Below are 23,697 nucleotides of genomic sequence, written 5' to 3'. Positions count from 1 at the left end.
CTTACCAACCAAGCAAACAGAAAAGTGGTCCCACAAGAACCTAATGACATTCAGCAAGGTCAAGTGCTTAGTTCTGCATTCGGGATGGGGCAATCTGAGGTATGTGTATGCAGACAGGGAGAAGAAATCATTGGGAACAGCCCTGTAGAGAAGGACTTGAGGATGTTGATGGACAAAAAAGCTGGACATGAGCAAGAATTGTGTGCTTGCAGCCCAAAAGTCCTACTTATGCTGCTTCAAAAGAGGAGTGACCAACAGGGAGAGGAAAGAGATCATTCTCTACACTGCTCTCATGAGGCCCCAGGTGGAACACGGCATCAAGCCTTGGGCCAAAAACACTGGAAATACCAGAGCAGTTGGACTGGGTCTAGAGGAGGGACATAAAATTGATCAGAGGTCTGGAACATCTCTCCTCTGAAGAAAGGCTGTGGGAGCTGGGCTTGTTCAGCCTGGAGAAGAAAAATTTTATACCTCATTGTATCCTTCAAGTACTTGAAGGGAGCTTACAAGCCAGAGAATGAATGACTTTTTATGTGTTCTGGTAGAGATTGAACAAGGGGGAATGGTTGTAAACTAAAAGAGGGTAGATTTAGGTTAGATGTTAGGTGGAAATTCTTTGCTCAGAGGGTGGTGAGGTACTGGAACAGGCTGCCCGGAGAAGCTGAGGATGCTCCACCCCTGGAGGCATTACAGGTCAGGTTGATGGGACCCTGGGAAACCTGATCTGGTGGGTGGCAACCCTACCTATAGTAGGGGTGTTGCATCTTAAAACCAAGCAGCAAAACAAGGACAGAAACGTCCACTCAGCTCCTGATGCGACTGAGTCTGCGCATGCGCATACTCTCCTGCTGTCTGCGGGCGCGCGCCCACTGGCACCGCGTAGCTCCGCTTCCCGCCTCTTTTTCGTGCTCGCGGCATTGCCATGGGGATCAACGGTCGCCCGGACGCCCAACCGCTCATTTGGCTGCGGGTTGCTGTTCGTGCAGCAGGGTTTCGCGCTGTGCTCTGGGCTCCTCGTCCCGGTAGCCTCCTGAGACGACATGAAGAAGATATTCACCTTCGGAAAGAAGAAGAAACAGGAGCCTCCGCCATCCTGCAGCGCCGCTTCTCCGTGCCCCGCCGGTGCGTACGAGCTCCGGCCGAAGGAGCTGAGCAAGCTGCACCGAGCGGCCGCTGCAGGAGTGCTGGTCCAGGTGCGGCAGGCGCTGAAGAAGTACAGCATCGATGGACGCGACAAGGAGCAGCGGTGAGGGCGACGGGACGGGATGGGACGGGCGCGGCTGTAGCAAGGAGCTTTTGGGTGATCTGCCTTGGAGGAACTGATCTTGTGGAGGAGGCTCATCAGCCTGCCCGTGATGGGATCTGTTAGGGCGGGAGGGAACGGCCTCAGATTGTGCCAGGGGAGGTTCAGGTTGGATGCTGAAGTCAACTTTTTGTTCAGAAGAGCGGTTGTGCACTGGCACGTGCTGACCAGGCGGGCGGTGAAGTCACCGTCCCTAAGAAATGTGTAGGAGTGATACTAAGGGACACGGTTTAATGCGCAGCGTTGGTGATAGGTGGACAGGTGGACTGGGTATCTTGGAGGCCTTTTCCAACCTTTAATGATTGTGTGAAAAAGAAAAACACTCCCTATAAATTCTTGACGAGTTGCAGGATTTTACGTGACCTTGGAGGGAGAAAGATGCTGTCTGCTTTCTAGCTCATCTGCTGCTCTGCTGGAGCAGGTGTCCCATGCAGGAGGAACTGTGCCTTCTGTTTGTGCTGCCTTGCCCTGTGTTTTTAGGGGGGAAAATGCATCTGTTCAGCCTTCATAAAAGAAGCTTCAGGGGGGATCTGAGCCATGTCTATAAGTATCTAAGGAATGGGAGGCAAAGGGATGAGGCTGTACTCTTCTCTGCAGTGTGTGGTGATAGGAATAGGGGTAATGGCCACAAACTGAAGCATAGGAAGTTCTGCGCAAATGTGTGTGGGATATTCTTCGCAGTGCAGTGCCGGAGCACTGACACAGGCTGCACAGAGAGGCGGTGGAGTCTCCTTCTCTGGAGACGTTCAAAACCCACCTGGACACCCACGTGTGCAACCTAGGCTAGGGAGCTGCTTTGGCAGGGGGTTGGACTCAAAGAGGTCTCTTCCAGCCCCTACAGTTCTGTGATTCGGTGAAACTCCTGCAGGTACTGTTCGGATGACTGCAGCTTTGGATACAAGCACACTGAGTAGTTGTCGTCAGACCCTTAGCAGTTTGAAAAAGCCCCTTTCTTTCTGTCTTTAACCTGAAGAAAAGAAGTTTAATTTTCTCATGCGTATTGGAAACACAGCTTTCCCCCTCAGAAGGGGACTTCCTCTGTGATATCCCATTTATATCATAGCTGTAAGCACCAGGAAGGTCAGGTATTATTTGTTTTAGTCAGGATACCAGTGTTCTGCCATCTGCTCTGCCAGACGTTGTCAGATGTAGAACACTTTTGCACCAAACTGGTTGCAGTAATAACCAAGCTAGTGCATGAATATTTTTCCTATAAAAACCATCTCCTGCATCTATGATATGAGTCTGGTGTGTGAATGATCCTGGGAGAACCTAGAATTTTACATGCCACCACAGCTCTCAGATTCCCAAGCTTTAGTCTCCCTTACTGTACCACAAGCACCTTTCTGTCAAAGGCAGCAGCCAGTGCCTTGACACAGGAATCTTTGTGAAAGTTCAGTTTTCCAGTGGAGAAAATGTTGTCTCATTCAGCAGATGCTATGGAAGGTTGTTCCTAGCCCTCCTCAGGCTTTGGGTGTACAACTTCTGTTACTCGTAATGGAATGAGCTTGGGATTTTTAATTTTATTGTGTTTAACATTTTGGGAGGTGATTGGGATGGAGAAATTAAATTTGCCCTATTTGTGTACCACAGACTGAAATGATTTATTTAGCTACCAGTTTCAATTTACACATTTAATTTTCAGGACAGCACTGCATCTTGCTTGTGCAAATGGACATGCGGATGTCGTTATGTTTCTAGTAGAAAACAACTGTAAGCTCAGTCTTCCTGACACAGATAACAGATCACCGCTGATGAAGGTAGGTAGAACATGTTATGCTCCGTATGCAAGTAGGAATTATTGATTGTGTTTTAAAAGATGGATGTCTTACCAGATTCTTTATGTAAGTCTGTTTAGAAACATGCAAGCTGTAATTGGCGTGGGATAGCTCATCTTGGAAAATGATTTTATATTCCAGGATTGAGAAGTTGTAGTAGCCGTGACACGGTGAAATATGACTGCTGGAAATTTTGCCTTTTTTTGTGTGTGTTGTTTCCAGGCAGTACAGTGCCAGCAAGAAAAATGTGCAACAGTCCTGCTGGAGCACGGTGCTGATCCAAACCTGGCCGATGCTAGCGGCAACACTGTCCTTCACCTGGCTGCTGTAGCTCCTAACACATCTCTAGCAAGGATGTTAATTGAGCACAGTGCCCATATTGATGCTAAGAATAAGGTACATTTTGAGATTCGGTAGGGAAGATCTTTCAAAAAGTTGCATCAGTATTTTTATTGAAGCTTCTTCGTTTGTTTCTTTTGATTTTTAACTTGAGTTATTTCTGTCCTCTCAGGAGGGATGTACTCCCCTTATTCTCGCTGTCTCTGAACATCATGAAGAGATGGTAGCGATCCTCCTTAAAAAAGGAGCTGATGTTCATGCTCGAGATGAAGGTGAAAGGTGAGGAGGTGATCTAAACTCTGTGGGTCACCTAAATTGTCTTCAAGTTGGACTGATGAGAAGTATGGGATTGAGTGTTGAAGCAGAAAGGCACACAGAGAAGAAGTTCCCTGAGTGACTGGTGAAAGCAGGTCTGAAAGCTGGTGTCATGCATTACTGCATGTTTTCTGCATTGAGAACTGCAAGAAAAGTTGCAGTAGCCACTGTGGCAGGAAAGTGCTGTCGTGCCAGCAGCATTGCATTTATGCCCTAGAGGGTTTTTCAGATTGTCACATAGCTTGTACTCAAGCGTTGTCAATGTAGAAGCTCTTCTGTTCATAAAGTGATTTTATTTTTCTTTGAAGGTGAGCAAATGGGGATTAAAATAATTACAATGTCTGAGTAAAGTTATATACTTTGTCTTTTTGATGCTTCAGAACCCCTCTTATGTCTGCTGCGGCTGGTGGGGAGCTTAAGTTGATAAAACTTCTTCTTTGCTATGGTGCTGATCTTTCCCATAAAGACACTAATGGATGGACAGCTGAGGATTATGCTATTATTCACGGACATTCTAGGTAAGCCTTAAATTTATTGCTAAGTTTTCAGTTATCGGTGTTGGATTTGGACCTATGTAATAACAGGACCAAGGTTTAATTGTGTGTTGAGACCCCTCTTGAAGATGTATTCAGTGACATCTTCTGACATGTACTGTTCATGTGTCTGGTGTTGATTTGAAAGTTGAAGAGGGCTTCTGCTCAAAATTCTCTAGAAGATTTCATGTGTTTGTTGCTAAGCTCATATCTGCCTAGTATTCACTCTTTATTAAAGTGTCTGTAGCCCGCAGTTATTGAGATGGAACTTGAAAAACTGAAATGTTTTGAGAAGAGTTTACAAACAGAACCATTGCTATCACTGTCTCCACTTCCCCTGCCCAGTAACCATCTACCTTCTGTTTCAGAAAAGATCTAGCTGTTATTTCTTTTGTTAAATTACTGAGCAGTTTTACTTACTTTTATGCGTGAGCGTTTAACCCATGGCATTCGTTCCTAAGAGTGTGGTTGTATTTGTAAAAACTGGACTGCAAAAATGTGCCAAGCAGAAGTAAATAACTTCATAGATATGGATGTGCATGTAAAGAATGGTCATGTCTGGAATACTTTAGCATGTTACAGTCAGGCAATAAGTAGACTGTGTTACCCTGACTGAATATATTATATATATTATAATCTTGATAGAAGCACAGAAAATGTTAAGTAAAAAACAACTTGTAAAGCCAGCTACCACAAATTTTTAACAAACCTTGCAGCTGCACTTCCCCACAGAGAACATGGCAAAACTTTGATGACAGGGCTCAACAAATTTAGGCAAACTTGCTGTAAAAGACTGAAGTGTCTCACTTTGTCCATTCTTTTTAGGTGGTCTTCCTGCAATAGTAGGAGAGCAAGAGGAAGAGTCTGAATCTCCTCAGTATTCTGAGGCACTTTCTGTGAAGGATGCACATGGTTCCCCATTGGCTTGCTTACATCTTGGCTTGCTTACTTTTGGGCTTCTTTCCCTGTGGGCTGGCTGCCCTCTTCTGCTGCCTGTGCCTTATGCTTCTGAACAAGGCAACCTTGAAATACTTATGCTCTAGGCCAGCTGTTCAAGGTATGTCATACTGCTAGTAGGCCTTGGTGCTCTCCACAAGCTGGAGGAGCAAAGCAGTGTGTTAGAAGCAGCCTTCTTGTGGGGACATACAAACACTTTGCTGTCCCTCCAAGTTTCTGCTCTGAAGCTGACATGAACCTAACGGTGGATGAGCCATGGATACTTCTGAATTGACCTTATCCCTGATTCTAGGAGGAGCTCAAGCTCCTGCCTTGGATACCTGTAAGAGACTGTGAATCGACCCTCCTGCTAAGCTTGGTCCACATGAAAGACTGCAAGCATACTGGGGATTAATTCATGTAAACAGGCACCAAATTACACAACACAACTCAAGTACATCAAAGCTATGGACTCTGAGGTTTCTCTGCATCTGCCCTAAGTTTCCACCTAATTCCCAGAGGGTGGTGCTCAGTCCTCTGCTGCAGAAAACCAGTGTGGGGAATTGATCCTCTCTATGGGGCTTTTCTATAGCTCAGGATGCTTCAGCGTGCACTGAGCTGTGATGGTCGGGCTGGCAAGGAACGGGACTGCTGCTTTCAGTTTCTGCCCCTGTGAGCAGCTTAAGGTAACGGTGGAGACCTAAGCTCAGGTTGTTGCAGTACCCCGGGCATCATTTTGGCAGGGTAGATTGAGTAACATGGAAGTGGGTTTCCTTATTTTATTAACCAGGCACCTGTGATTAGGAGGGCTACTCATTAAGAAGCTGCTTTGTTCATATTGGGAGAAATGCGCACGCGTTCCTCTTAAAAGGCTGCTTATGAATTCTAATAGATCAAAATGCAATGAAGAAACGTGAGGTTTTGAAAGTGGAAGTTTTCAATTTCCCTTCATGTATTTCTGTTTCAGGCTCCAGGCTGAAGGTGACAGATTGGAAGCCACAGTTCAGCAATAGAGCAAAATGACTGAAGCTGCTTTGAGCAACCTGCAAGCCTTTGCCTCAGTAAGTTAGTTAAGAACCTCTGGTTTTTGCAAGCTCCTGAGCCTAGTTAAGTAATTCTGTGGGGAAAATACAGGATGAGATTTTCCTGGAGAACCTAGGAAAGCTGAGCTCCCGAGCTGTGCTGCCCATAGGCTGCTCTGAAAATCCTGCCGGCCCATTCCCCAGCTTTGTGATTTTAAGAGTTTTCCCATGATCCTATGGCAAGTCACTGTTAAAAATAGAAGGTAAGGGTTTACATTAACATGCTGGTGTATGTTCTGTTTTAGACCAGTAGTGATATTGAAGAACTCAGACTGCACTTCAGACTTTCCTCCTCATTAGTGGTATTTATCAAGTTTGTAGAACTCTGCACAGCACGGACTTGAAGTGCCTCATTCTCCCTAATACAGTGGTTACAATTGGTATAAAGGTATGCTTTAATCTGAGCCCTACGTGAAGGAAATCGTTCGTGTTTTTTGTCTAGGGAAGTAAGAGATGACTGCAAGCCCTGTTCTGAGCTGATACTGGCAAGAGCAGCAGTGAGGTGTGAACTATGGGAAGAAAAATTGCAGCATGATGTTATCCTTCTTTTTGTGCTTATACAAATTCATGGTTGCCTGGAGGACTTGGTAGCTGCCTTACAGTCAGCTTGGATGACTGAAGAGGGGCATCAACACATAGGACTATTTCCTGGACAGGTAACAGATGAAAACACCTTTTCTTCATACGCACTTCCATGACAAATGCCATTTTGTCAGACTGTCCCTCTGCTGCCATCTGTCACACAGCAATAAAATGCAGTGGAATATTGGTGAGGAGGTTCAACACCTACTGCTATACCATCAACACCCACCTCTGACATCATGGGCCAAAAGAATAACATAGGAGGCATTACTTCAGGAGCAACACTCATTAAATATATAATATAGGTAATGTATATAAAATCACAAAACTGCATTTTTAATGTTTGCTTTTAAAACACACCAAAAAAAGAGCAACAAAACCACAAAACCAGTGGGATACATGACCTTGTTTCTGTGAAAGGACTGCATCAGGCTGGTTTGATGGCAGCGACTGCCGTTCTCAGTGAGCACTCAAGGTGTTCAACGGAGAGTTGTGATGAAGTGTTACTCTTCCCGTGCTTCACCCTTGTTCACAAGTGTACGTACTGTCAAGAGCAGTGACATGAGTAAGGCAGGGGTATTTCTCACTGGTAAGATGGGGCTTATCAAAGTCTGCTAGAGAGACACGATCATGGTTTTAGTTGCAACTCTATACATTCCATTTGAAAATTCACAAGTAATATATTTATGTCAACTGCAAATGGAGTTTCAAAGAAATGAAGTTATTGATGTTTTTTTCAGCAGTCTTGAAACCTATTCTCAAATTCCATTATCAAAACGGAAAGCACAGCTGCATCTTTTTTGCTGTTTACTGGATTGTGTTTAGCCAATGTACTAAAGTCCATGCTATTTGCCATCAACTGAGTTAGCACCACACTTCCCCTCGTGCCCTGGTTGCAACCCAGATGGGGAAAACATTGTACTAACGTTTGGTTGTTGCTGAGGGGCTGGGTGTTTTCAGCCGACATTCCTCACTTTCTCACAGTTTATAATTAGGAAATAGTTGAAAGTTTTATTTCATTTTGTTATCAATTAAAATGTATATAAGCAAAATAATAATAATAATAATAATCCAATTATGATGTACCTACATTCACAACAACACTTAAGTCTGTTTGAAACTGCAGCATAATCTCATGAATCTATGTGGTTCTGAGTATACGAGGGTAGTGTGTTACATATCCCTGTTTCTGTTGTGAAAATATCATTCCTTGCTTCTCACTTAGAGGAAACCTAAAGAAATCCTTTCAGCCTTTTCAGTAGAAAGCTAGTTGTTAATCCACCGGAGGATTAACAGACTGTGTGCATGAAATACAGTGTGAGAGCTTCAGACTGGACAGGGAAAAGCTAAACTACATCTAAGCATACACATTGGCTGCACAGGGGAGTAGAAGTGTAATACCAAAAGCAGCACTGCAACTCCAGCTCTCCACTCAGGCAGAGCTGAAGCTGCTACAGTCTCTACCTGAAAGATGCATGCAACCACCCAGCTCTCTTCATAGCCCTGGAGCTAGCAATGCAGAAACATACACTGTGCCTGGGAAGCTTTCCCAGCTTCTAAGCACATCAGCTGCAAAGCAGGTGTAGTAAGTCACCAGACAATGTGCAGCACACTGGTATCAGTCCAACAGGTCTATAGTGCTATTGCTACTCTTTGGTAAACAAAATACACACGATGATTTAATAAGGGGAAAATAAAAACAGGAGAGCTTTAGACTGCCATTTTGTACCTCAGAGCTGCAAGGACTGCGAGCTAAATTATCCAACTGTGTTGAGTTATGTCAAATGAAAGGTGAGTCTTTAGCAGACTAACCCAAATGCCAATGCTTATGCAACACTTGTACCGGATATCAGAACGGAATCACCTCATGCAGACAAAAATAGAAATAGCCATTACTTGATGGTACCCAGAGAAAGCTCCAGATTACCTAAGGAGAACATGCTGAGAGAATGAAGAGCCACTACAAGAAATACCAACATCTGAAAAAAAAATTCCAAATGACCTATTTATTTGTTTTTAACTACAACAAATTAAAAATGCTCCTTAAAAGTGGTATGTTTAATATCATCCATGAGGGAGAAAAAAGATGGAAAAACGGAAGACAGAAAGCTGACCTTTTGCAGCTGAGCACGCATCCAGCTTACAGAGCACCTGACATAACTACTTTCTCCTGGGAAGAGCACATAGATGGCACACTGATAAGCAATATCCTGCAACTCTTCTAATGCACGTGGAAGAAGGTAAATACACCTAGCTAAAAACATATCTTGCTTGTCACTTCTCCATTAAATGACTGCGCTGATGAAGGAGATGCTCTCAAAATAGCTACTCACACCGCATAGGTTTTGCAAACCGGATTTGTGTGGCTGCAGTTTCAGCAAAAAGTTTTTTGTTTTTGTTTTTCCTTTTTCTAAATTATTATATTTTAGCTCTTCTAAAGAGACTTGTTTGCCAGCTCTCCCTTTTTTCAGGAGCTGAGATGCAAGCAGGAGTTCCAAAACACAGGAAAAACTCGTGCTCTGAGGCCCCTATTAAATAACACCCACAGGGAGACCAAGAATGAGCCCTGCCGATGCTTCAGCAGCACCAAGCAGCAAAACCAGGACGGAAACGTCCACTCAGCTCCTGACGCGACTGAGTCTGCGCATGCGCATACTCTCCTGCTGTCTGCGGGCGCGCGCCCACTGGCACCGCGTAGCTCCGCCTCCCGCCTCTTTTTCGTGCTCGCGGCGTTGCCATGGGGATCAACGGTCGCCCGGACGCCCAACCGCTCATTTGGCTGCGGGTTGCTGTTCGTGCAGCAGGGTTTCGCGTTGTGCTCTGGGCTCCTCGTCCCGGTAGCCTCCTGAGACGACATGAAGAAGATATTCACATTCGGAAAGAAGAAACGGGAGCCGCCGCCGTCCTGCAGCGCCGCTTCTCCGTGCCCCGCCGGTGCGTACGAGCTCCGGCCGAAGAAGCTGAGCAAGCTGCACCGAGCGGCCGCTGCAGGAGTGCTGGTCCAGGTGCGGCAGGCGCTGAAGAAGTGCAGCATCGATGGACGTGACAAGGAGCAGCGGTGAGGGTGGCGGGACGGGATGGGACGGGCGCGGCTGTAGCAAGGAGCTTTTGGGTGATCTGCCTTGGAGGAACTGATCTTGTGGAGGAGGCTCATCAGCCTGCCCGTGATGGGATCTGTTAGGGCGGGAGGGAACGGCCTCAGATTGTGCCAGGGGAGGTTCAGGTTGGATGTTGAAGTCAACTTTTTGTTCAGAAGAGCGGTTGTGCACTGGCACGTGCTGACCAGGGGGGCGGTGAAGTCACCGTCCCTAAGAAATGTGTAGGAGTGATACTAAGGGACACGGTTTAATGCGCAGCGTTGGTGATAGGTGGACAGGTGGACTGGATATCTTGGAGGCCTTTTCCAACCTTTAATGATTGTGTGAAAAAGAAAAACACTCCCTATAAATTCTTGACGAGTTGCAGGATTTTACGTGACCTTGGAGGGAGAAAGATGCTGACTGCTTTCTAGCTCATCTGCTGCTCTGCTGGAGCAGGTGTCCCATGCAGGAGGAACTGTGCCTTCTGTTTGTGCTGCCTTGCCCTGTGTTTTTAGGGGGGGAAATGCATCTGTTCAACCTTCATAAAAGAAGCTTCAGGGGGGATCTGAGCCATGTCTATAAGTATCTAAGGAATGGGAGGCAAAGGGATGAGGCTGTACTCTTCTCTGCAGTGTGTGGTGATAGGAATAGGGGTAATGGCCACAAACTGAAGCATAGGAAGTTCTGCGCAAATGTGTGTGGGATATTCTTCGCAGTGCAGTGCCGGAGCACTGGCACAGGCTGCACAGAGAGGCGGTGGAGTCTCCTTCTCTGGAGATGTTCAAAACCCACCTGGACACCCACGTGTGCAACCTAGGCTAGGGAGCTGCTTTGGCAGGGGGTTGGACTCAAAGAGGTCTCTTCCAGCCCCTACAGTTCTGTGATTCGGTGAAACTCCTGCAGGTACTGTTCGGATGACTGCAGCTTTGGATACAAGCACACTGAGTAGTTGTCGTCAGACCCTTAGCAGTTTGAAAAAGCCCCTTTCTTTCTGTCTTTAACCTGAAGAAAAGAAGTTTAATTTTCTCATGCGTATTGGAAACACAGCTTTCCCCCTCAGAAGGGGACTTCCTCTGTGATATCCCATTTATATCATAGCTGTAAGCACCAGGAAGGTCAGGTAATATTTGTTTTAGTCAGGATGCCAGTGTTCTGCCATCTGCTCTGCCAGACGTTGTCAGATGTAGAACACTTTTGCACCAAACTGGTTGCAGTAATAACCAAGCTAGTGCATGAATATTATTCCTATATTTTTACTTTAGCATGTTACAGTCAGGCAATAAGTAGACTGTGTTACCCTGACTGAATATATCAAACATTTTGGCTATGGATGTGTCTAGAGTGGATAGTAGGAGGCTCTTACTATTCCATTAAGTGTTGTGTGCAGGTATGGGATTATTTTTCTCAAATGCATTTCCTCTCTTTCTATAGTCTTAGTAAACAACTGGCAGACGGGGAGGACACAGGGGAAGCTTCTGCACGTGATAGCCAAGACATCGCAGTACCTATGACTCCTGACAAGTCTAGTGCTACTGGCTTTACCTTGTGTGCACCTGCTATGGACCGAGGTAGGATTTTTAACTGTGGTAGAGCTAATGAGAAAATCATGATGGTTTCTTCCTTAGGTTGGCTTGTATCTTTTTAGTTTACTGCGCTTAGTATTGATTTTGGTGGAAGCATCAGTTCGACTGTTGCAAGAAGTTTTATGAATGTGCTTGCTTGCGGCTACTTTGAAATGCATCTCAACAGATTGTGAGGACAGTTGTGATTTGTGTTCATTACATCTATCCACTCATACAGTTGTAACCTTCAGCCCATCAAGTTGCTCCATTATTTGAGTTTTCCTTTTGGCAAGGAGGAGAAGGGAAGACGGGGAACAAACTAGGTTAGAGTGACCTTGTTTATTCAGGTGTGCAGTTTTACTTAGAGATGCTCTTTCAGATCCTTGCTCAGAAGATCAGATTGCAACAGCTGTAGTTTTGTCCTGAATTGTTTTATCTTTTGTAGCAGTGAAGCAGCAGATGACTTGCAAGAAGATGCATGTTTTGTTGAGTTCCACAGGATTTCTGTCACTTTGTTTTAATTGTGATAGTCTCACCCGTACTAAGCTCCTTGTAGAAAGTCACATAACTTCTCACCTTCAATTACAGTTGTTTTTGTGCTGTGGAGACATTAACAAAAATTGTCTTGGACAGGTAACTCCATCAGCAACAATGGCACAGTGTTTGTGTATACTGCATCTTTCTGGACATGGTTTGGTTTATGATAAAAGTGATGCTTTTCTTCAGCTCCAATCGGTTTTATTTAAGGAAGACCACAGGACTTTGTGATCCAGAAATACTGTAGCCTTGCCTCGTTGCTTTGTAATTAAAGGAAGGGAACTCCTTTAAAATCCAGGCAGCGTTTATATGCTCATATTGCCCCAAAGGAATCTTAGAAAACCACTGTTTTAGTATAAAGGAAATGTTTACCTTGCCATTTACATTTCAGGCCCCCCTAACATAGGAGATTTTATTTATTCCTTATTTTTAAGGGCTTTGTGTCAGAATTATGTCAAACACAATTCATTATCTATTACACTTGCTCATCATTTATTATTATTATTGAAAGGCGTTGGGAAGTATAAACAAAGAATACACGGCATATTTTTTCTTCCCAGACTCTTCACAGATATAATAGATTTTAGACCCAAGTGATGTTGTCTTTGACTTAGGAGCAGTTGCTTTGAAATCGACATTGGTTGGAAAAGTTTCTCGTAGGTTGGTTTTGCAGATTTGTTTGCTCGCTTTTCGGTGGGGCTTGATACAGTTGGTTTAATCATCAAAATCCTGTTTTCACCCCAGACCCACTCATTTGCTACCTTCTGTGCATGTAGATAGTTTCTCTTTTTCTCCACAGTAAGGGCTGACAGGCCTGGATCACTTTACAATATGAAGGATTCTTATTCTGAGTAGAAGGTAGACTAAATATTAGGATGGAATTGTTTACTGTGAGGGTGGTGAGACGCTGGTCCAGGTTGCCCAGTGAGGCTGTGGATGCCTTGAACCTTGAATGCCCCAGAGGCATTCAAGGCCAGGCTGGATGGAGCAGCCTGGTCTAGAGGGAGGTGCCTGTGCCTAAAGCAGGGGGGTTGGAACTCAGTTTAAATCTTAACGGTCTTTTCCAACAGACTCTTAGAGGTGACCCAGCAGGTGAACTGGAGGGCACAGAGGGAAACTTCAGTAGCATAGTAGGAACAATATTGGAATTAATTTTACAGTTTCTGGCTTGCATCCACACTCTGCATCATGCGATTCCTTTTAATATGCCACAGTAACAGTCCTCAAAGTGTTCGTTAGAGGAGAAGCTGGGATTCCAAGGCAGAGACCAGAGAAATGCCCACTTTGGAATTATTTTCTTTTCTTTTGCTTTTCTCTGTTATTTTTCTGCCATTTAAAACGTTGACCTTATTCTTTCTGCTACATTTGTACTTTCTAGTTAGAGGACTGTGAAGAATGTTGAACAGGTCAGCATCTTTAAGAAGTTCGCTCATGATTATTTGAATATCAGAACATTAACCTTTTTATTAATCACAGGCAAATTGATTTCCAGAACTAACGTATTGAATGACCGACCTCTTGGATTTTAAGTAGGAGTTTATTTTTAAGAAAAATAATAATGGTGCAGTTCTTATTTTGAGTTACGTCTTCAGTGACTGTTTTTAGCCACTGTAGCACGTACTAGTGTGCCGTTCCTTCACTGTTTCCCCAAGTTGTTAGAGAATTAGTCTCGGCATTGTAAAGCTCTTAGAAAAGTACATCAGCACTCCTGTGTGATTTATATCTCCTGAGGTCAGATAAAACTTTTCCTATATTCCCCCGCTGAGGAAACAGAGGAAAACAGAAAGGATGAGAAACCATCTTGAGATCTTTTCAACCCAAGCCCATTCTGTGATCCTTTTTATCTGTTTCATAAATGTATGTTTCTGATAATAGCTGTTTTTCCACATTATTGCATGTATTGTGATAAAATCAATATAAACAGGACGACCTTCTGCTCCAGAGAAAAGTGACAGCTTTGTTGTGAAAGAATTTGATGAAGGGATACGGTTCCATTACTTCTCTTTTGAAACACGGATGTATATATGCACACAAATGCACATCATAGTCACAGTGCTTTCTCCCAGTGCTGTAGCTTTGTCTGTGTGCTTTTTGTGTTTTCCAGTCTTCTAAGATTTTAAATTTATTCTGATGTCATTGTTTCGTCTGTGCTTTCCATGCCTTTCCCTTAGTGGATATAGGAATGCAACCATCTCCTAAGCAGACATCAAGAAAAGGAGAATGAAGGAAAGGTATTATGCACAGCAGTATTTTAAATATGAAACATGTCTTGTGATGCACAAACACATCATAGGTTTATTATCTTGCAGATCCATATCTTGGTGGTTTAAGATCTATAAGTTAGAGTGAATTTGGGGCAGATTTATTTGTTTGCATGTTTTGCATGAGTTCATTATTACTGAATTCAGCGTTTGCTTTTGTCGCTTGTGATAGCGTTTTGTTTTTTGGGTTGTATGTTTGTTTGCTTGGTAGTCTGTTCTTCTGTTGCTCAGAAATGGGGACGGGATTCAAATAAAGTGGAAACAGGCAATCCCTAGGGACTAGATCTCATTTCTGTGTCAATGCATCATGGCTGTGACTTTGGTCTAGCTGAAAGCTATCTCATGAAATTCTTGTCCTGCCTTGAAAAGGATAGTGCGACCTGGTTTTGATCATTGGTTCTATGTATTATATGTTGAAAGCAAAAGTTCAGATAAGTTAATGAGCTGTTTTGATTAATTCTAGCGATACTTAATGAAGTTGTAACTGAAGTCACCTGTCCGGTGTTTAACTGTTCTACACAGCAGCAATTTTCTGTTGTGTGTGTAAAGTTAGCAGATAGAGTCTTAGTACTGAGTTAGTTAGTTATATGTACTGCAGTATTCTGTTAGCGTTTAAGAATGTTCTGTGTTTGTCTGTAGAGGAAAACATCAAAAATCAGACTGTAAGCATTTAATCCATTTAACGTTAGAACATTAACATTGGAAGTTTCAGCCTCTTGGTGAATCTCTCTACATGAGATTTCACTGAATGTGTATACTGTATTGCATCTTCAGAAAGCTGTGTTCAGATCAGGGAATATTCTCAGCTAATCTCTGTGTTTAGGAAATACAGAATTTGTACTCTCATTTGCCCTTCATTTTGTTAATTATCGTTAACAGTTAGTTCAAGAACTTTGGGAATGCTGACTTCTATGTGGAGGTCAGATACGTTTGTTTTTCCTTGTTTGCTGGGAATCAAAGTCCTTCTATTTTGTCTTGGTTGTTAAGAGGACAAAAGTTGTTTTCCTACCGTGCAGTTTTCATCAGTACATCAATGACCCGAAGGATATATCTACTTAAAGGCACTTTCATAAAGTTTGCAAATGATCTGATATTAGGGAGATGGTTGGATATGCTTCAGCACAGAGCTGGCATGCAGAGGGACTTTGGCCAATTGGTGAAGTGGATTTGGCAGACACTGTAAGAAATCCATCAAAGGCAAATACCAAGACCCTCATGGTGAGGAACAATCCCTTCCTACAAAACATGGTGGGACTGTGTGACAGGGTGGCAGAAAGGACAGAGACCTGGCAGAGGGCGAGCTGAGCATGAGCCAGCAGGGTGCTGTGGCAGCTAAGAGCTGCAGCCTGGGCTGTTTTAAGAGCAGGAAAGCCAGGAGACGAGAAACGTGATTGTCTGCCCCTATTTGGCACTCACTAGACTGTGCCTTGATCCTTGGTTGTAGTTCTGAGTTCCTGCTACAAGAGAGGTTAATGGTTCAGCAGTGAGCTTATTGTCTAGGGAGCCATCATTTTTGTGAAGGAGTATTTGCCCCGTGAGAGGGGGCTGAGAAAATGGGCTTACTCAGCCTGAAGAAGAGGGAGCTTTGAAAGGTCCTAACAGTGGCTTCTAATGCGGATCAAAAGACACAGCCAGGTGCTTCCCTGTGATACCTGGCAGGAGGTGGAAGTGCAAGAGCCACGTGGAAATGGAAGCAAGAAAGTTTCTAACTGGAAATGAAAAGTGTTGCCATGATAAGGATGGCAAAAGAGAGAGGTTGGACCGTTTCTCTTCTTGGAGGTGCTCAAGACTACACTGAATAAAGCCCTAACCAACTTTTCCTGACCTGAAAGCTGAGCTGGCTCTAAGTAGTTGGCTGATAGACTTCTGGAGATCCCTTCTGATGCGACTTACCGTATGATCTTAGGTGTGAATTACTACCTCCACTGGACTGATGAAAACTTGCAGTGTAGTATAGCATGCCCGGGTAATGCTCCTTTTGTCTCTTGTATATCCTTCGATGATTCACTGTGGAGAACTGCTGGTGATTCTTCTATCTAAGGACAGCCTTTAGCTCTCAAGTATGCTTTTTGATTTTCTTTACGTTTTTCAGAATAATCCATAGCTTGGAAGAGCAGCAAATAAAATGCAAATATCTCTCATCTGTTTTTATCATTTTATTTTTACAATATAGTTTGAAAAAGCACTGTTTTGTAGATGCTTTCCTTCGTGGTGTTTTTATTGAATTGGCCACTCCAGCTTCCATACTATTATGAACCGTTTTTCCGTGTTCAGTGTTGGTACTGATTAATTTTTACTATGCAAAATCTAATTTCCACTTTTCCATTTATATTTGAACAGCAATAGATGACATTTCCGGAGGAGGTTCAATAAGGTGAGTCTTCTAAAAATACCAAACACTTACTTGAGAAATGATTTGAGAGAACCAGTATTTATTTTGCTTTGTTTTCTAAGAAGTTCTGAAAAAGAGGACGATAGTGACAGTTGGCATACTACTGACGAAGAAGAACTGAATTTTACCTCCAAGGTACAGTGCCTTTGTAGGAAAATGGCTATGTCAAGTAAGTTATTTTAAGGCAGTTCTCTATTAGATTGCAGTAAACTGCTTTTCCAGACAATTCATTTTTTTCTCCTTAAAAGGAGTCTCTGGTCTGTCAACCTTTCTTCAGCTCTGAGTTTTTCCAAAAAGAGATGTACCTTTGGCAGAACATGCAGTAGATTTATGGTCTGGGGCAAAAACGCAGTAGATACCAAGATAAAAAAACAGATTTTTGTAGCTGTTCCTTGAGTCAGATTTGCAGACTTTAGGGGTTGGTAAGTTAATAACCTATTTTGTTCTCTTTCAAACTTTGCTATGGTTTCCCCTAGTTTACATGGTAGAATGCTAACTGATAATCAAAAAGAATATTTATTTATCAAAATCTAGTCAAACTGTTCATCACCTGGTTCTCTTTTCTTTCTCACTAGGTTCCTTGAGTGCTTAATGCTTGAGCTGCTCAAATAAGGATTTTTTTCTTTTTTCCTTTCTCTGTGGGATGACATTCCGTGCTTGTACATAATCTCACGCTGCATTATTTTCTTTGGTTTTGGATACTTTGATTTTACTCTTTTTATAAGCTACATCTGCTCACTCCTACTGTTCTTATTGATGTTCTGAAGGATTGACGTTTTTTTCAGTGATGTCTGGAGTATGTAGTCAGTTGCACTGGGATTCTGCAATGATTAGGATTTGGTAGTTCAACACACTCTGCAATGCTGGAGATGGAAGCATGTGTACTTTAAACATCATTCCATTTGCTTACATTGATTTAAATTGAAGTGATGCATATTTCAAGCGTTGTTTTGAAATTTACAGATCTGTCACTGACTGTCAGTTTTTAAAAAAAAAAAAACATTTTTCTTGGGATTGTTATGCATCTACAGATAGTTTTGAAGTAAAATAGTCACTGACTTGTATACATGAAGAATGTTTGTGTAATTAAAATTGAAGGATCTAGAAAGCATATAAGTACTTTCAAAAGGAGTCAGCCCTTTATTTACTGTTCAAGATTTGATGTAGGTAAAAGATTTGTTTAAAAACAAACAAGCTAATAAAAATAGATCAAATAATTCTTTTAAAATGTATTTTCATTTGTAGAAGCCACAGAAGCCAAACTTGGCAGTGTGCATTATTTTCTTTGTTTTTGAATACTTTGATTTTACTCTTTTTATAAACTACATCTGCTCACTCCTACTGTTCTTATTAATGTTCTTATTAACAGAACTTAAGTACTGAAAGAAGGTAGTAGACGTGCAAAAAGAGTGAAGCCTGGGAGCAGAATGGCTGGTACAAGCGTTGGCTGACTGAGATGCTCCTCTCCATTGTGAAAGATTTTTGCAGAGTTAAGATGTGGAGGGAGAAAAGGGCCTGTATAACCAGTGTGAGAAGATCAATGGTCTTGGCCTCTTGGGACACCAAGGCTGCAGACCTAATTCTGAAGGGAACACAAACCAAGGAGCATGTTGCAGGGACTGTGACACGTGATATGAGCAGTCAGCACCATTGAGGAATAGAGTGTGAAGTCAGAGCTACGAGGAGACTGCAGAGAGGATGCAGTTGGTGGGTTTGAGGCGTGGTACAGCTTTGGTAGATGTTTTGCTTTTTGATTTTTGGGCTGAGGGCAGGAACCAACAGGTTTTCCTAGTAAATATTTTTCTTGGAAGCTTGGAATGGAATTTAATAATTCTGACTCCGGGGAGCACAAATGATTGTAATGTAGCCAGTTCTCCTTGTGGTGGGTAGTAAAAAGCTTGTTAATCACTCACACTGTGTTAACACAGCTCGCAGGGTGTTGTAGAGTGCCAGATAGTAGAAAGTGATGGAGGATGGGGAATTTAAGGCAGTTGTGTTCTACATTGTTGTTGATAGTTTTGTTGGTTTCTGTTTGGTCGGGTTTTTTTGTTGTTGTTGTTTTGTTTTCTTAAGTAGTGTACTAAAACATAAAGTCCTTTTAGCCTGCCTTCTCTCTATAACTGGTAAAAGCAATGCTCGTGATCAGAGAAATCTAAAGGAAGAAAAACCATTGTTTCTAAACTACATCCTTCTATTTCCTTCTTAAAATAAATAAATAAATAAGGTGATTCCCTTTGAATTGAGCCCTGCCCCTGATGAGGCTTGTTTACCTCGTGTTGTTGCTGCTCTATGTCTGTAACTGGGGGTCTCTGAAGTTCTTACACGGTAGATTGTGCGTTCAGTTAGTGGTGGGACAAAGTTAGGTCAAACTGCTTATGTGGGCCTCCTAGCTACTGGCTTTGGAGTTGGTTTTCTAGCATGATGTTGATACAGCATGGTTTACTGCACATAAAAACTTGTTAGCTGCTCAGGGGAGCTTGTGTGAGGATTGTTTTTCTCACTGTCCAGCTCTATTCTGCCGATGCAGTTGGAATTAAATGGTTGTCTCCCGAGTGAGCAGCACAGACATTTAGATTTTTCTGTATAGAACTTCTATCTTTTGTAGATACACTTAATCCATTTTTCAAAAGTGTTCAACAAATACCGAGTGTGTTGGCTGTTTTTATCCGTTCTGTCTGAGATAAGTAACAAGACAAAAGTGAGCAGGGTCTGTAGCTAGCCCTCCTCTTGGTTGTTCTTTTCTTGTTGTTGTTTTTGCTTTTTTGTGAGGAAAAACAAACTCATCCCCTACCCCTTTCTTAAAAATACAAGACTAAGATTTTCAAGGTAGCCTTAATCTCTGTTAGCTTTGCCTTGTTAGCCTTTAATAGCCTTTAATCAACACAAATCACACTTGTTTTCTTTTTGCAATGGAGTGATTGGTGCATTCTCTCACCACTGTGGGGTACAAGCCCCTCGAGCATAAGCTCCTTGTTTATTATCAACATCTTGATTTCCCATGTTAATTTCTTTTGTGGCTGTCTGGTTTGCCAAGCTTGATCAACATGAGAGAATAGTTCAGATGAGACGTGAGGATGTTTTTTCCCTTTTATTAGAGATATAAAAACCTTTGATACAAAGGTTAAATTAAAGATTGAAGATTAAATTACATTACAGAAAAAACAAGTTTGTACCAATTCTCATGCATGTGTTTTACATTGTACAGTCGGATTCCGAAAGCCTGAGAAAAGTATCACCTGGTGTGTTGCTCCCAGCTGCAGCTGAACATGGAGCGTGCTTGCTGAATAATTCAGGGGAGCACAACAATGGTAACTTTCTCATAGATTGGATTTGTCTGTGTTTATAGACAAGTGAACTTTTTCTAGTGTTTTCCATAGGAGCCCTGTTGTGTTCTGGGTGTGTGCTTTAGCAGTGAAGAAATGCTGGGCTCTTGTTAATTAACACCAGTTAACACTGCTCTTGCTGGCCTGGAAGTTCTCGCGTGTGTTGTGTGTGTTGTCTGGACATGTATGTATTTTTTTTGCTTTAATTTGCTGCTCAACGTGGTAAGAGTGGTGTCTGGTTGAGTTAAACTTGAGGATAAATTCAGGTTTTGTTGCTAAGGGTTTCTGCCTGCAGCTTGTGGCATTTACCTTATGACCATCCTGATTGAGCATGAGAGAGCAGGAAAGTTTTGTTATCGGAATAAAACTTGTCTCTTTTTAAAAATGATTTGGCACTCCAGCTTATAACATGGGTACAACGACATAACTGAAAAGGCTAATCCAATTTTAGCTTAGTAGGCTGGAACCAGATCTTTGCAAGCTTCTGGGAGCTCTAAATCAGCTTTTCAATTGTCTTGAAAGTCTGCTTCATATGATTCAGCTAAGTTAAGTTTGAAATCAGTATGGAAAGGGGGAAGAGGTGATTATGGTGATCTTTCTATGGTGCATCTGTGTTACTTGACCACCAAGTGAACTAAAATCAAATCTTGATTTTTTTTGTTGTTGTAGTAAGTTGTAATAAGTCATGTACATTACAAAAATGTGATTTCTTCACTGTAGATGAGTGCTCCAATTCTGTCTTTCATGCGCCATCATCATCTGAAGAAGAGATTGTCATGGAAGCCATTGAAAGCTGTGGGGAGCAGGTATGTGAAAACAGATATTATGAGTTATAGTCTGAATTAGTGAACTGTGTTATGCATTTAGGTAAAAGAAAGCTTACCTCTCAGTAAATAGTTCTGAAAAGAGAGTCTTGTACGTGAGGATTTTATCATCTGAAGTTAGATACTATCTTCTTAGAGTTGTGTAAAATGCTTGCTGCTGCGATGGATACTTGACATTGTCCTGATATGTTTCCAGCCGGTTTGCTTAAACACTGCAGTGTTTTTCTTTGTGTGCAGTGCTGAGAAACAGTGCAGTTGTGATTTTTTTTCCTATCCAAAATATGTATTCAATTGGGAGCAAGATTTTTCTATTGTCTGATTGTTTCTTTGATAAAATATGCCATATTTTCCTCTTTGTAAGAGAAAGATCAAGCAAAAACCTGAAATATGATGATCTGTCAATGCTTTCTCTGCTTCTGCAAAAGGTAGCCTTGTGTGATCAAGTTAAAAAGTGTTTGAAAATAATTTTTGGAGGCCATTATGGAGGAATATAAAGCAGGCATTCCGTTTGTATTGGGCATACAGGACAGGACTGGGTAGGGATCTCCAGTGAGTGTCTAGAGTCTTCTGTAATACCTCAAGGGACAGTGGAGCAAGTATTTTCAACCACATGCCCAGGCACCGTGGAAGAGGGATGTGAATTTCAAGAGGTAGAGAACAGAACTTAAGTACTGAAAGAAGGTAGTAGACGTGCAAAAAGAGTGAAGCCTGGGAGCAGAATGGCTGGTACAAGCGTTGGCTGACTGAGATGCTCCTCTCCATTGTGAAAGATTTTTGCAGAATTAAGATGTGGAGGGAGAAAAGGGCCTGTATAACCAGTGTGAGAAGATCAATGGTCTTGGCCCCTTGGGACACCAAGGCTGCAGGCCTAATTCTGAAGGGAACACAAACCAAGGAGCATGTTGCAGGGACTGTGACACGTGATATGAGCAGTCAGCACCATTGAGGAATAGAGTGTGAAGTCAGAGCTACGAGGAGACTGCAGAGAGGATGCAGTTGGTGGGTTTGAGGCGTGGTACAGCTTTGGTAGATGTTTTGCTTTTTGATTTTTGGGCTGAGGGCAGGAACCAACAGGCTTTCCTAGTAAATATTTTTCTTGGAAGCTTGGAATGGAATTTAATAATTCTGACTCCGGGGAGCACAAATGATTGTAATGTAGCCAGTTCTCCTTGTGGTGGGTAGTAAAAAGCTTGTTAATCACTCACACTGTGTTAACACAGCTCGCAGGGTGTTGTAGAGTGCCAGATAGTAGAAAGTGATGGAGGATGGGGAATTTAAGGCAGTTGTGTTCTACATTGTTGTTGATAGTTTTGTTGGTTTCTGTTTGATCGTGTTTTTTTTGTTGTTGTTGTTTTGTTTTCTTAAGTAGTGTACTAAAACATAAAGTCCTTTTAGCCTGCCTTCTCTCTATAACTGGTAAAAGCAATGCTCGTGATCAGAGAAATCTAAAGGAAGAAAAACCATTGTTTCTAAACTACATCCTTCTATTTCCTTCTTAAAATAAATAAATAAATAAATAAGGTAGTGTTTTTATTTTTGTGGCATGATCGGATAAGTCTGCAACATCATCACTTGGCTTAACCGTAATTTCCTTTTTCTTGGTAATTTGTCTGTCTCTATCCGCTTATTTAAGGTTAAATGTATTTTAGAAACTACTAACTTGGTAGAAAGGACAGCACATGAAAAGCAGACTGACAGAGCAGAAATTTCTCCTCAGGAAGCCCTAGCAAAAAACAAGGAATCCCACAGTGCTGACAAGCAGTTAAATCTAAAATCGTGGGAAGGAAGATATGAAAGAATGTGGGTTGAAAATGAGAAAAGGGAATTGAAAGCAATTTTTAAAAAGGTTACAGCAAAGCTGAAGCAGCTGTTTGGTGAAATTGATGAATCTGAAAATTCTACGTCCCTTGCGGCAGAAGTGGCAGAAGATGACTTCAAGGAAGAACTGGAGAATTTTTGTGTTTCATCTTGGGTGACAGAATCAAGTAATAAGTTAGAAAGTAAAGGTGAATTTGGAGATACGAAACTTAACGCAGACCTAGAAGAACCCAAATTGGAAATTGTCATTTCAAATTGTGCCGTCCTTCCTGATCACAGTAATTTAAATGCAAACATGGACAATATCTGGAGTGCAGACGAAGAAGACTGTGCTAAGTGCACAGATAATACAGAAGTACCTCTAGCAAAAGGAGAGGAAATGGAAGAGAATGAGAATGGGATTAGTAGGAATGTAGAGGTAAGTCCTGAATATTCCCTGAGACATTGTCTAGAAACAAATATTTTGGATGGCATTTCTAATATTCCTCCTAAAATAAGACGGATTTCCACAAATGATGAAAGTACACTTGGTTTGATAAGAGAGAGGAAATTTGACAAGGATTTCCAGAGACTGCCTTAGTGAAATCAAGGAAATGGGAGGAATGGAAATAAAAAACTAGAGACTAGAGTGGTACTTTTCTCAAAACCTTCTAATTACGTTGTGGGGAAAACAAAATGTAGTGTTTCAGTTTAACAATAGGTGGCAGTCAGTTCCAGTGTAAGTAGTGATCACCTCACTGCTGTAAAAAGAAATGCATACAAGTACACCAATTTTGATTCTCAGTCAAGGAATGAAAATAGCTTCTGAACAGGGTCTTGACTAATCTCTTCGTTTGCTGTGATTTGTGCATGGTGTGCCTTCATTGCCTTTCACTAAAACTCCTGATTGCTGTGAAACTTTCTGCTTGTGAGTTTGGGGTTTCTTTTTCCTCGTCATTAAGGAAGTGCTCCGTCATACATCCGCTCTTTATTTTGTGTTTCTACAAGTAATGGTGTGTAGTCCATCTAATTCCTTATCCATCAGTCATGACT

General features: G+C 42.2%; 1 protein-coding gene across 1 annotated transcript in view; it reads left to right on the top strand.

Moving 5' to 3' along the window:
• The first annotated feature begins 1,001 nt into the window (after positions 1-1,001).
• The window catches only part of LOC136051470 (ankyrin repeat domain-containing protein 26-like), a 43,520-nt gene continuing 20,824 nt past the window's right edge, over positions 1,002-23,697 (top strand). Inside the window, 13 exon segments of the mRNA XM_065740910.1 lie at positions 1,002-1,246; positions 2,949-3,063; positions 3,304-3,477; positions 3,593-3,699; positions 4,116-4,253; positions 11,380-11,534; positions 14,228-14,278; positions 16,649-16,682; positions 16,763-16,835; positions 17,946-17,969; positions 19,906-20,008; positions 20,744-20,829; positions 22,481-23,244. Of these exon segments, the coding sequence (XP_065596982.1) occupies positions 1,041-1,246; positions 2,949-3,063; positions 3,304-3,477; positions 3,593-3,699; positions 4,116-4,253; positions 11,380-11,534; positions 14,228-14,278; positions 16,649-16,682; positions 16,763-16,835; positions 17,946-17,969; positions 19,906-20,008; positions 20,744-20,829; positions 22,481-23,244 (2,030 nt within the window). The 5' untranslated portion in view covers positions 1,002-1,040.

The sequence above is a fragment of the Cyrtonyx montezumae genome, unplaced genomic scaffold (genome assembly GCF_038088225.1).
Source record: "Cyrtonyx montezumae isolate F1298 unplaced genomic scaffold, pur_monq_1.0 scaffold_3, whole genome shotgun sequence".
In the NCBI taxonomy this organism is placed as follows: Eukaryota; Metazoa; Chordata; class Aves; order Galliformes; family Odontophoridae; genus Cyrtonyx; species Cyrtonyx montezumae.
Note: the sequence above shows the minus strand (reverse complement) of the source record. Positions and strands in the feature narration are given on the sequence as shown.